Raw genomic sequence first — 13,678 nt, forward strand, 5'->3', positions numbered from 1 at the left:
AGTTGTGGGCGTCCCTGTACCAAATGCCCGGCGTACCGGTACCGGTCCGCGGACCGGCGGTTGGGGACCCCTGACCTAGAAGACGCACGTACCAATACGTCCGGCGGTGTCAATCAAAACTGACAGAAAAAGACTTTTGGTAACGGATCTGGTTGTAGTGTGCAGCTGTGCCTAATATTTTGGCCAGTCTATTTTAAAAACTGTTTGACAGGGCTCTGAACCAGAGTGTCAGCCGCACACAGCAGATGGGGGAAGACAGTTGAGATGGATAAAATGGTCTTTGTCTTACATGCACACGCACACGCGCAGCCAGTTACATTTGTCTCATGCAGTGCAGCCACAGAATCATGAATTCTAATCACCGATTGTTGCCATGTCAAAGTCTTCATACATAGATATGAATCATGTTAGCAACAAATAGCCAACATGAGCGTTGATCTTATTGCTTCATGCAGATGGCTTCGGAGCCAATTGTGCAATTATTGTCAGATTCACTTGTCACTTCCTTCACTTTGGTGTCAATGGATTTCCAGTAGTCCTTTTGAGAGCGACAATAGAGAAGTCATCTGAGCCTGATGGCACCTTATTTTTAGCCCAGAGCGCCCCAATTTCAAGAAATATTAGCGTGACTCTTGCATAAGTGAGTCCTCCAGTAAGGCTGGGCCATACTCGGAAGCTGATTTTCTGTTTTTTTGACCAATGAGGAAGAAGGAGGAAGAAGGTGGACATTTCGTCTCTCAGTGCCAAAGTCTGGTCGTGAATGCAGATCACAATGGTCAATTTTGAGGTCACATTCGGTTCTTAATGTGTTTTTTACTGCAATATTCAATGACAAAAAGGCTTGTGTACCTTTTATGGCTTTACTACTTTGAAATATATCTGTCACATTTTCGAGACTAAAAACTTACATTTGAGCCCTCAATGAGACATATGCATATTTTGCTAAAAATGTTTTTTTTTCCAACAAAGACCTTCAAAAGTCAAGTCATGCAAACTAAACTAAAAACTGAGCATGCTCCTTTTCCAAAAGATGGCCCCAGTTTCTCAACTTGAATAACATAAAATCATAGAAAAAAAAAGTATATCCCGATTTCACTTCGATATTCATAATGTACTTAATGAAATGTGTCGACAAGTTTTCAAAAGTTGTTTGTCCTTTTGAATGTGTGTCAAGGGGCCCTATTTTCACAAACAGGCACACCTGACAATTTGGTGACAGAAAGTAGACAAGATATTAGACCCGGTGAAACCAGGTCTAAGTTGTGGCGCAGGTGGTGACATGCAATTTTGGTGGATTTGGTCAAAGCACAGGCAGACAGACTGCGCTCTACTGAAATGTGGGGCGGGTGTCATTGTCTTCCGTTCATAAATATGACATCAGCATGCATCAAATCCTCAGAATCATTTTCGAAATAAATTAATTATGATTATTATGATTATTATTAGCATCTTTAATATATTTTTACCTAAGCCCTGAGCAACTGTGATGTCTTCAGCAATTGCTCAATCGGCTTCAAGTCAGATAATGAAATTGGCCATGGCATAATTTTCCTCTTCTTTGCCTTAAAAGCTTGCTTCGATTTTTTTCGAGTTTTGCTTGTAAGTAAACAATTTATAAATAAATAATTCTGCCAACAAAGTTACAGCATTTTGCTCTACAAATAAGATATAGTTGTCACGTGAAAGTACAAAAAGTGTGAACTATAGTATTTCGCTCTCCTCAGGGAGGTGGCCCAGATCGACCAGTTTCTGCAGGAGACTGCGGCGCGCGAGGCCAACGCCAAAGTTCGCCTGCAGCAGTTCATCGAGGAGCTGCTGGACCGAGCCGACCGCGCCGAAAAGCAGCTGCAAATCATCAGCAGCTGTGGCACCACGCCCAACGGAAGCCTGGGACGCTGCAGTCTCCAAGGCAAGGGCAACGGACGCCAGGTAAGGAAAGATTAGCAAGACTAGCATGGTTGGGTCGTGGTTAACCGCTCTGACCCGCAGGGTTCGAATCCCTATTGGTGTGTGTCAATAGTTGTTTGTACCTTGCGATTGATTGACGACCAGTCCAGGGTGTACGACAATTCTAGGCTAAAGTAATTTGTTTTACTACTCCTGTGCGGTATTATGAGATGCAATTTAGCTCAACACAATTTTATGTGTTTTTCTTTTTTTATTTTATTTGTATTTTTGTTTAACATATTTCTGTTTTTGTATTTTACATTATTTGTATACGCCAACATTGACTTTTTTTTCTCGTTAAGCACGTGCCCTATGAGATTCCAATCAAATTAATAAATTTACCAGAATATTTTTTTGACAAAAATAATTTGTCATGAATAATAATAATCCTTGAAACATCAATGTTGTTGCCCAAAACTTTTAATTTTACACATGTACACAGTGTTGTATGTTTCTAAAATAAAGGAATAATATTTTGAGAAAAGGTCAGAATTGTAGAATTCTGATGTACTACTTACCAGAGAGACAAAATAGCCTCGTTGATCTCATCCCATGTTGATAAAAACATAACAGCCAAGCATGTCGCTTATTTAGATCATCATCCAGAATCTCTGAAGCGAGGGCTCGAGAAACAGAGAGAGAAGCCACCTGCTCTATTGCACAGATGGATGCGTTTCCATGGAAACCAGTTCTTGCTTCTCATTCAAGGTTTTGAGATGGTTTTCGATGTGATGCAACATGCTACAGATCTGCCATCCTCTAAACAGCGTGTCTAACTTGAGCCTCTTTCACACAGAGACTCTGCGTGAATTGTCACATCCAAGCAGTAATACAAGAAAAGATTTATCTGCCCGCGTAAAATAGTTGTCGGGCGCGGACAATTGCTTCGTGGAGGGTCAGATATTCCGGCATTCCGAGATTCACCACCTCAGTGCACACTTAGCCATCAAGTTATGACTACAAACCCCCTACAAAATGCATTCCCCTCCCCCCGAGTTGCTATGTCGCATGCGACGTATGGAGCTAGCTTATTCCGAGTTGGATGCCTCAGCTGCAAATCAGCATGCCGCGAGTATCAATTAGCCGCTTGCGGGCTCGTGCACCGGCTGACCAGCGTTGTTTCCATCCAGTACTCCTCAGTCTCACCCCATCGGGCTTGGCTAGCCTGCAAGCTAATGAGCTAGCGAGCTCGAAACAACCACGGGAAGGGGGGTGGGGGTGTTGGATGAACCATCAAGTACGTTAGTACCTGGCTCCGTGGTTTTGGGTGTTGGGCCTCACATGAAGGAGACACTTAGGGAAAAGTGAACTGTTTATTCAACACTACGGCACACGTTTTTCAGCCTGCAGCAGCCAACTGCAAACATTTAACATTTAGACTCCTAAGAGAGAGAACTGTGCGAACTGTGCGAACGAACGTAATTGATAGGTGAAAGTTGGACACGCCCACACTCATTTCTTAGACATGGCTGAGCATGGTATGACCAAGGTTCAGAGAAAAATGTCTTAAAAATTTGTTCCAATTAGTTGTAATTTTCTAAGAATATTTATACATGTGTAATTTTACAAGGAACAAAACTGAATTTTACAAGATTAAAAATGTAATTTTAACGAGAATTTAAATCGTCACAACATCATGTAAATCAGTGGTTTGCAAATTGTGGTACGCAGGCTCCCTCTAGTGATACACCAAAGAATAACTGAATTAAATGTTCAAACCGCATACCAAGTGCAATGTCTTGGAATTTTTCATTTGTTTTCGTTCCACTGCAGTGCATTTGTTCAGTACACTTTAGCTGCATTTCACTTTTCAGTACAATACATTTGCATTTAATCATCCTGAAATTGTTTTTTTTTTCCAGTAGAATTTTTATTTCACTTAGCAGAGTATTTTTTTCCAAGTAGTCCTTGATGTAAGAATTTCAAGAATCTCTGGTGTCAGCATTTGTGTGCCTTCACACGCTTAGATAAGCTTTTGTTCTTGGCTGATGTCATCTACATCACGTATTTACACGTCTTTATGCATACCTGGCGACCTTCTCGAGAGGGCTCTCATATACAGTATGTGCTGCGTTGCGGTTCGAAGATGATCAACGGTGATGAATTAATTCCTCAGTGATCATTTTTGCGGAGGCAGACATTTTGATGCATTTCTTTCATTAAATGGTACAGGTCGACCATTGGAGAGCTTGAACCTTGACTTATTGTATGTGAGCCACCTAATTAAAGCTTTGACCTGCTCTGCTGTGACTGCCAGCTGACCTGGAGTCAGCTTTCTTGATCCCGCACTGGGCCCGAGGCCACCGGCAGGGCTACGTTTTACATTTAGAGAGGGATTTCTTTTTTTTTTTTTCTTCTTTTTCTTTTAATGTTTGCACAATGTTGCAGTTGGCAGCAATTCACATTCGCGTACTGTACAACGGATCCGAATCCAAAAGCTCCGGCAGCATGAAAACAGCTTCGGGGCAAGCGAGTGAAGGTCAGCTTGTGCTCACCCAGTAAAAATAGTCTTGCCAGATGAAGCCTTCTTAACGCTGCACTCATGCTCCTGTAGCACCATCTTCAGGTCAATTCTCATCAAAGGAATCAATTTCGCAATTAAGTCACCATTATGCAATTGTACATATTTGTTTGTAACACTGCTCAGCTCTAATAGACGACATGAGCTATCACAGCCTGCAGTTTGTGATGTAAAACTGCAAATGAGGCTGCTGTTCATTATCATGCAGCGGTATGAGTTTATGTTTTGTTGTATTTAAAGCGTCCTCGCCACTGGGGAAGCAATTAAAGACACAGCAGGAGCATTAAAGGTGTCTCCCGCCCACACACAGCCCGTCATGCATGAGCATAGGTCGCCGCAAAATACACTTTGCCATGTGACTAATACAACTTTTTTTTTTTCCTCAGACTTTTATGTTTTCTGAATAATAGACGTCTTGATGTTTGTCTGCAGAGAAACTCCAGCATATCTGGAAGCACAAGAGGCATCTATCAAGCATCTGAAAGACGCTCCTCCCCCAGTACAGGGTAAGGTGCAGCTGTATGCAATAGCCTCCATGATAAATATGATGTGTGGGGAAAAACAAACAAAAAAAAAAAAAAACATCCAATTCTGGCTCAGGCAAAGAAGAAGCCAGCGCGTTTGAGGAAAAACAACCAATCAGAGAAAGAAGGTGGGACTTACGAGGTCTCAATCATTTGTCGCGTAGTTGAGGGGCCGCGGTCAAACTCTCGCGTCCTAGCGCTGACCTTGTTACACCAAAACCATAATTCAAACTGGAGTGTTGCTGGAACACAAAATTTTGGCGAGGCCGCAATGAATTTTATTCATGTAAAATTACAAATTCATTCTTGTGAAATCAAACAACTTTCTGAAGCAGAAGCAGATGGAATGACCTCCCACTGAACATTCGGCAAGCCTCCTCGCTGCCCATCTTTAAAACCCGCCTCAAAACTCACTTGTATTCTTTGGCATTTGACCCAGCATGACTCAGATTTGTTCTTGGTTTTGCTGTTCGATGCTTTCTACCGTCTTTGTTACCGATTTGTTGCTTTACTGTTGTATATGTTAGTTGTTCCACGTACAGCGCTTTGTATGCAGCGATGGCTGTTTGAAAGTGCTCTATAAATACAGTTGAATTGAGTTGAGATTCACGGCCCATCAAAAATGCAAATATACTACACATTAAAATAATAACAAGTAATAACAATCATAAAAGGGCGGCACGGTAGTCGTCCAGCTCCAGCCTCCCTGTGTGGAGTTTGCATGTTCTCCCCGTGCCTGCGTGGGTTTTCTCCGGGTACTTTGGTTTCCTCCCACATTGCAAAAAAAAAATATATATATATGCATGGCAGGTTAATGGAATACTCGAAATTGTCCCTCTGTGTGAGAGTGAGTGCCAATGGTTGTTCATCTATATGTGCCCTTTTAATTAAATAGTAGTAAAAGTATAACATCAATAAAGTAGCTTGAGCTCAGTGTCTGCTTTTCGCCTGGAGCAAATGTGACATCAGACGGAGTGCACGTCACTTTCTCCGAGTGCAACTCAATCTGTGATTTACGGAGACATACTACGCTTGATCTGTCTCACTAACACCTGTCTTCTTCTGCTAGCTGAGTGCGACTGTACAAACGGATATCTTGGGAAAGTACTGCGTTATTTCACACATTGACATGCAGGCACTGCGTGAGGTCCGACTTCACCACCAGTTGGGATGCAAATGTTTCCTATTGGGACGTCACACCATTCCCGTCACACACAGAGTTAGTCACGGCGACACACGGTCAGTCCGACAGCCTTCTGTCTCAGTGATGAGCTCCTCGTTTTGGACTAACTGCAACTGTTCTGTGACCTCAGCAGCTATTTATACGACCAACATAAGCCCGTCTTGCGTCAGTTTAACACCGCAAGTGATTGCTTTTTTTTTTTTTGTCTCCCATCAATTACTCTGGTCAACAGCAAATTTTAGTCAGATTTGGCTTTTGTGTCCATAAATGTACTTTGGACGCAGATTTCAAAAATGTACATCAGGTTTGGGAGATATTTTCATTATTAAGTTTGACCTATAAAAGTTTGCGCAATTTGGATTTTTCCATCCATCCGTCCATTCATTTTCCGATCCGCTTTATCCTCATGAGAGTCGCGGGGGGGTGCTGGAGCCTATCCCAGCTGTCTTCGGGCAGCAGGCGGGGGACACCCTGAACCGGTTGCCAGCCAATCGCAGGGCACACAGAGACGAACGACCATTTGTGCTCACAATCACATCTAGAGTGTTCAGTCAGCCTGCTACACATGTTTTTGAAATGTGGGAGGAAACCGGAGCACCCGGAGAAAACCCACAGAGCGCGGGGAGAACATACAAACTCCACACAGGAAGGCCACAGCTGGAATTGAACCACGTACCTCGGCACTGTGAGGTTGACGCCACCGGGCCGCCCTTGGATTTTACCTTGCATTGTCATTGTTGAACCTAACTCTTAATTCATAAATATTACTGGATATCTTACTATATATTGCAGATGATCCCATTTGAGCTCTTTTGCTAACTTTAACAGCACCACCAATGAAAGCCTCTCAGGTGAATTCAAGGGTGGAGACATACTACATATTGACAACCAGTTCCCTACGCAGTGTTTAAGATCTCAGGATATGTGGAGAATTCTCACAGTATTTATCTTGTCATTTGTCATTTTAGCGCATCAGGTCGGATCAAGTCGGTCTCACAGGGTTCCGGCGGATACGACAGCGACGGCGTGGAGATGCACCCCATGGAGGAGTGCCCCGAGGCTCAGTACTACCACATGCAGTGCCGCCTGAACGAGGTGGCTTACGAGCGCTCCCCCGGATGCGGCGGAGGAGGGAGGAACTGGGGTCTCCGCAAACAGGCCATCCAGAACTGGCAGCGGCGGCCTTACAGGAACAGCACCGAGGGCGAGGAAGGAGACTTGTCCGACGTGGGCTCTCGGACAACTGAATCCGAAGTGGACATGTGGGAGCAGGAGAGGAGGGCAGTGGCGGAAGTGCAGCAGTCGTGCGCCCCCTATCCTTACCACGGCAGGGCTGGATATCGAGCGAACACAGGTACCATCCATCAATCATTTCATGTCAGCATTCACAGTTCTCAGGGCGAATCTCGGTTTGGGGGTTTGCATGTTCTCCCAATGCTTGCATGTTGTTTTTATTTTTATTTTTCTGGTTAGTCATGCTTCCTCCACCATTCCCAGAATATCCAAAGCGTGTTAGGTTCATATAAAATTCTGAAATGTTCATAAGTGTGAGCTTAAATGGAGGATATACCCCCTCTGCAAATTCCTCAAATTCACCAGATTTTTTTTTTTTTTACAACTTCCTGTTTCAAGGGCAAATTAAATATTATCCTATTTAAAGACACAGTGACACCTAGTGATTTATTTCCAGCATAACACATCGCAAATGAGTGGAAAAGTCAGTCAGGTTGGGGTGCGTTTCAATGCAATATCATGACTCAAAATGCGCTCCCTTATGGAGGAAAAAGGAGCTGTATGACAGCATTTCATACTCGACATTTTACTCACGTTCCCTTCTGGGAGCTGTCTTTATCATGTTATCTATATTCGCATACGCACGTTTCTTTCCATAGCATGTCACATACAGTTTTTTTTTTCTTTTTTTAGTTCATTTGGCAGTTTTAAGTGTAGGTGGTGTGTGTATGTGAGGAAGCGAGAGTGTCAGTGGCGGTTCACGGGCCTGATGGTTTGGAGCAGACGGCCTTGGACGCCAAAGATGAAGATGAGTCACCTCCGAGCGATCTCTCGTCAACGCCGGTGCTTATTTTCGTTCTGCTCTTCACGAGCTGCACACACACAAAGCTGTTAGAATGGCGCTCCAAATGAATACCTTCACACCTATAGACATCGACCGTGTCTGTACATCCGTTACAAATGCCGCTCAATCTGGTGCAGGCAACACACTGGCCAATTACATGACTCAAATAGAATATGTCAACTGTATGATTATGGGCCTGGGCTAAAAAAAAAAACAAAAAAAGTGAGGTGTATCAGTAAAGTTCCAGAATTAGCATCACAAAAGATATTTGAGACCCAAACTATGAGTATTCCCTTTCAGTGTATGAGCGTCGTTTGCATCAGTCAATGCGCAATACAGGCGAGACTTGTGCTTGCTTCAAGTTGAGAGCCTGTACGTCCCCATCTCTCACAGCCGGTCCTTCACGCCACCATACATGTTTCTAACGCGATTAAGCATTTTATATATCCATGTTTTTGGAGGACGCAAATTTAGCAACTCCTCGGTCGCTTCAAACGAACTCTCACCGGTTCTTGAAGGGAAAATAACTGCTGTTGTTCGTGAGATTGGTGTTGTAGTGGCGACAACAGTTGAAATGTTTTATGCCTGATAATGTCTCTTTGAAGCTAACAAACCTTTAAGCTAATCACGGTCTATCAAAATAGCTGTCGTTGAATTTGATAATGAAAGTTGCCCTTCTAATCATTTCCTCCACTGTTTATGTATCCGAAGGGCGATGTGAAGGCATTTACAGCAAACCATGTCGCCACGAGAAGAGCCCTTCCAAATCCAATGAGGTGATCAGTCCGGAGATCCTGAAGATGCGCGCCGGTTTGTTTTGCATCTTCACCTACTTGGATACCAAAACGTTGCTGAGAGCTGCAGAGGTCTGCCGAGACTGGAAGTTCGTGGCCCGCCACCCGGCCGTATGGACGCGAGTCTTGCTGGAGAACGCACGCATTTCCTCCAAGGTGAAGAGCATTTGGTTGTCAATTTAACCCTTGAGAGTCCCTATCGGGGCTTCCTAAACCCGTCAGCTGTAAGCGGCATTCCACTAAGCGCAGTGTGAAAAGGGGCTTAAAAGTCGTGTTTTAAATGGGGAAAGGTTGCACCACTTGGTGGACAAGTGACCAGACTGAAAGCCAAGAGTCCAGATTGAAATTTTAATATCAAGGATGCCACAACATCAATGCATGGAAATTGTTTTGTCTTTCTCTGTTTGTTAGTTGCTGGGAACGTTGTCTCAGTGGTGCACACAGACGCACTCGCTCATTCTGCAGAACCTCAAACCGCGACAGCGCGGCAAGAAGGAAACCAAAGAGGAGTACCTGAAAAGCACACGGTGAGCCGCAGTGATGGAACAGGGTCGAATTTCAAACCTTGAACACTTTGGCGGAGTTTCTTGTACAGCTTCTGTTGCTTGTTTTCATATTCAACACACGGCAGGAACATTTAAGATCCAGATTTTTCCTGAAGGAATAGAAATTGTGAGCGTCCGCTAACCTGATGTCTCATGTCAGTGGGTGTCTGGAGGAGGGCCTGGAGGCGCTGCTGAAAGCCACCGGAAGTAACCTGCTCATTCTCAAGATCTCGCATTGTCCTAACCTGCTGACCGACCGCTCCCTATGGCTGGCCAGCTGCTACTGTCGAGCTCTGCAAGCCGTCACCTACAGGTACGCCTTCGCGTCACATTTTTTTTGACTATAGTTATTTTACGTCTTTGCGAGGGAGGGATCCTGTTTCATGCTGCGCGGTTTGGACTATCAATCCTTCAAACCTTGTAAAATGTGTCTGGCTGTGTGTTTCAGGAGTGCCACAGACCCAGTTGGCCAAGAGGTTATCTGGGCCCTCGGAGCCGGCTGTAGAGACATTATCTCCCTGCAGGTGGCACCACTTCACCCATGGTATTAATGGCACTGAAAAACACGGGGGACACTAACGAGGTTACAACATTACGGAATGACCCGAAGTGACATTGTTGTCATTATCGCCACTTTCAGCCAACAGCCGGCTCGTTTTAGCAACAGATGCCTGCAGACCATCGGGAGATGCTGGCCACATCTCCGTGCGCTCGGCGTCGGGGGAGCAGGATGTGGAATTCAGGGCCTGGCCTCACTGGGTAAGTGTTACTGTCGCTGTTTCAGCTACTGCACAGGTGTCAGACACAAGGCCACAATATTTGATGTTAAATGGAGTGATTCCATCATGAAAAACAAAAGTGGCAAAAATACTCACATGCTGTACTTCAGTCGATATACAGATTTTGGTGAAAGTAGAAGTCCTGATTTGACTCTTATACTTTTCAATTACATTCAGAACGGTACACCTTTTTTTGATACCTTGAAAGGTTATCTGCACACAAATTAGTCTCACTCTTTTATTAACTTACATAATGCTCGTACTGAGAAAAAATAAGTCACGTGACATTAAAGCAGCGGTTCTTAACCTGGGTTCGATCGAACTGGGGGGTTGGGGGGTGTGGGGGGGGTGAAATGATGGTTACATTCAAATCTTGCTCGCAGGTTCAAGATTATAAACGCTACCTTGACCTTGTCGGTTGTTGTTGTTGTTTTTTTTTTTTTTTTTTTTTTTTTTTTAAACAAGAGCTGGCTAGTATTGGCTCAACTTTAATGCTATGCTAACGCAGTGACCTGTTAACAATAAATGATGAATTAGCTTACAAGTAACTGAAAAAGACGCTGCTGTCCATGCCCCCCAACCCCCATCATAAGTCAAGATCTGAACCGCAGTTGACTTGATCTATTTTTTGATGTGACCTAAGTGGAGTATATCATATTCTAGAAGACAATGCCACCCCTCAATTGAAAGGATAAGAAAAACTGATCTAGGAAAGGCATATATCCCACGTAAGCTGTCCAGGAAGACAGAAGCTGATGTGCAAATTCATGTCACATTTATTTCTGCCCTTTTTTTTCCATGGGCTAATCATGCCCGAGGTTAAAAAAAAGTAACAAACCAATTTTGACAACGCAAGAAGTAAAGAGTACAGATATCTGTTTTCAAATGTCGATCGTAACTTGCCGTGGAATTTAAACACTCTCAAAAGCAATAAGAAATGTCGTTATTAATCATCGTAATTCACACGGCTCCGACAGTTACAGCTGCACTTATCTACATCTTTCATTTCCTAAAAAGACAATTACACATTCTCGTGGTTTCACCATTGGTAGAACCAGCTCCCTGAGGGCGCCCACAACTACAATTTGGCCCGTGATGAAAACAAATTTGAGGCCCCTGAGCCACAGTATAGGACCACACTTAATCGTTCCAATATAAATCATCGCGGGGTGAAAATTTATAATGCCTGTACAAATTGATGTTCCCCTCTTTTGATAGCAAGGAACTGTATGCGCCTTCAAGTGCTGGAGTTGGACCACGTGAGTGAAATCAACCAGGAGGTGGCAGCAGAGGTCTGCAGAGAAGGTTTAAAGGGCCTGGAGATGCTGGTGCTCACCTCCACGCCAGTCACCCCCAAAGCTCTGCTCCACTTCAACAGTGAGTCAGAAAGCAACTGTGTTAGCATCCATTCATCTATTTTCTGTAGCGCTTGTCCTCCTCAGGGGGGTGAGTCAGCGGCAGCATATCCCACATGGTCGACCGGGTGTGATACTGTATTGGACAACATTTATAGGACCCTTCACAAGTGGGTAGAGGGCAAGGGGAGCAAAGACTCGGATTGGTCAACCTTCCATTTCTTTCTATTTTCGTCATCAAATTGAATCGCATCGCAATTATTTTTATTGAGGACTACATACAAATGCAGTTCCATTGTATATTTGTCATTTGACGGCTAAATGTGAGCGCTATGAATCAGCCTTGAAATTCCAGCTTTACACCAGCAGAGCGGAGAGTGCAACATACAAGAATAACATCCATCCATCCATCCTCCATTATCCGAGCTGCTTATCCTCACGAGGGTTACGGAAGAATATCATCAAAGTCTCAAATGTCCATGTACACGTTTGCCACAGCAAGCAATGAAGAGTGAGCGCACAACTCAACTCGGCTGTATTTATAGAGCACTTTAAAACCACCCCCACTGCATACAAAAGTGCTTAGCATGGAGCAAAACGAAGCATACAACAACAAATGAGAAAACACTACATTTATCATGAAGACAGTAGAAAGCAGAAAAACAGTCCAACTAAAAATCAAGTCTGAGCAGGAGCTTTGTCAATTGCCTATTGTACAAATACTGTATGCTGAAGTGAATGGCTAAGTGTACTTGCAATGTGCTTTCTGAAAAATTGTCCTGTTTTTCTCTTTTGTGTCTGTTCTCGATCACTACGGTCATGGTAATCTGCAAAAGATGAATTGTGATAACCAGACTTTTTTTTTCCTGTTGTTGACTTTGTGGCTTTTTTTTTTTTCTTATGCAATGAAAACATTCAAATATGACTTAGGTAGCCGTGTTATTGGCGTAATGACTTTCTTTACATAGAAGTGAATGTGAACTGCAACAAGAGTAGCCAGCAGCGTAGTATGCAGCAAAACCACTCGACTGGAACGCATATCAACAAATAGTCATGATCGGTTTTCATTCATTCCATTGCGCGCAGGTGTGTGCCGCAACCTGAAGTCCATCGTGGTGCAGATTGGTATCGAAGACTACTTTGAGGACCCCAACAGCCCCGAAGCCAGGAAACTGTTTGATGAGATGGTGAACAAGCTCCAGGTAACAATCAACGGAATCACTTGCGGGATTTGGAATGTTCTGGAAAATGCTACACCTGTCTCAGGGGGGGGGGGGTACCTTCTGATTGTACTTGACGATGTTCTTCTGGTTTTAAGTTGAATCATGGGCACGTTAGCCCGATCAAAGGAGACATGGGGATGCTTAATAATGCGATAAGATCTTTGAAATGTCCTTGTTTTTGACGGGTGTACCCTGCTAGGGGTCAAAATAAGTTACATCTATTTTTATTCCCGACTTCACGCTGTACAGAGTGCAGTGCGCTCCCCTGTAGTCATCTTAGTGCGCTGGCTGCTAACTTGCTCGACAAATCAACAAGTGAATTCAATTCCTCCTCATGCTGCGCTCCAGAAATCTTTTTTTTCTTCTTTTTTTAGGAATAAATACTCATTTCTTTCTCCCTCGCAGGCACTGAAGAAAAGACCCGGCTTCTCCAAAATCCTCCATGTGAAAGCAGATAGTCTGTGCTAACATCATTTCATGCCGATTGTGTTGAGAGACGCCGCCGCCACCGCCACCGCCCACTATGGTGGCGCCATTCAAGTAAAAAAAAAAAAAAAAAAAAAAAGACGCTGCTCCGTGCGCGTGTGTGTGTAAAAGAGTACGTGAACACATCCCGGGTGTAACACTGGGCCGCCTTGATGAACATGTACTGAGGCTCAATGTGCACATTGATGCACGAGGAGACACTTGTTGTTTGTTGCCGGGGGGGGGGGGGGGGGGCGCGTCGCGG

At 44.0% G+C, this 13,678-nt stretch overlaps 1 protein-coding gene across 1 annotated transcript in view; it reads left to right on the forward strand.

Moving 5' to 3' along the window:
- Positions 1-13,656, forward strand: part of fbxo41 (F-box protein 41) — a 43,874-nt gene extending 30,218 nt beyond the window's left edge. Inside the window, exons 4-14 of the mRNA XM_019862646.1 lie at positions 1,725-1,929; positions 4,901-4,974; positions 7,144-7,529; positions 8,964-9,202; positions 9,458-9,573; positions 9,752-9,904; positions 10,040-10,135; positions 10,232-10,350; positions 11,589-11,747; positions 12,812-12,927; positions 13,354-13,656. Coding sequence (XP_019718205.1) covers positions 1,725-1,929; positions 4,901-4,974; positions 7,144-7,529; positions 8,964-9,202; positions 9,458-9,573; positions 9,752-9,904; positions 10,040-10,135; positions 10,232-10,350; positions 11,589-11,747; positions 12,812-12,927; positions 13,354-13,416 — 1,726 coding nt within the window. The 3' untranslated portion in view covers positions 13,417-13,656. The remainder of the gene's footprint in view (positions 1-1,724; positions 1,930-4,900; positions 4,975-7,143; positions 7,530-8,963; positions 9,203-9,457; positions 9,574-9,751; positions 9,905-10,039; positions 10,136-10,231; positions 10,351-11,588; positions 11,748-12,811; positions 12,928-13,353) is intronic.
- Positions 13,657-13,678: the final 22 nt, after the last annotated feature.

Source organism: Hippocampus comes, unplaced genomic scaffold, assembly GCF_001891065.2.
Source record: "Hippocampus comes isolate QL1 unplaced genomic scaffold, H_comes_QL1_v1.1 scaffold7, whole genome shotgun sequence".
Classification (NCBI taxonomy): domain Eukaryota; kingdom Metazoa; phylum Chordata; class Actinopteri; order Syngnathiformes; family Syngnathidae; genus Hippocampus; species Hippocampus comes.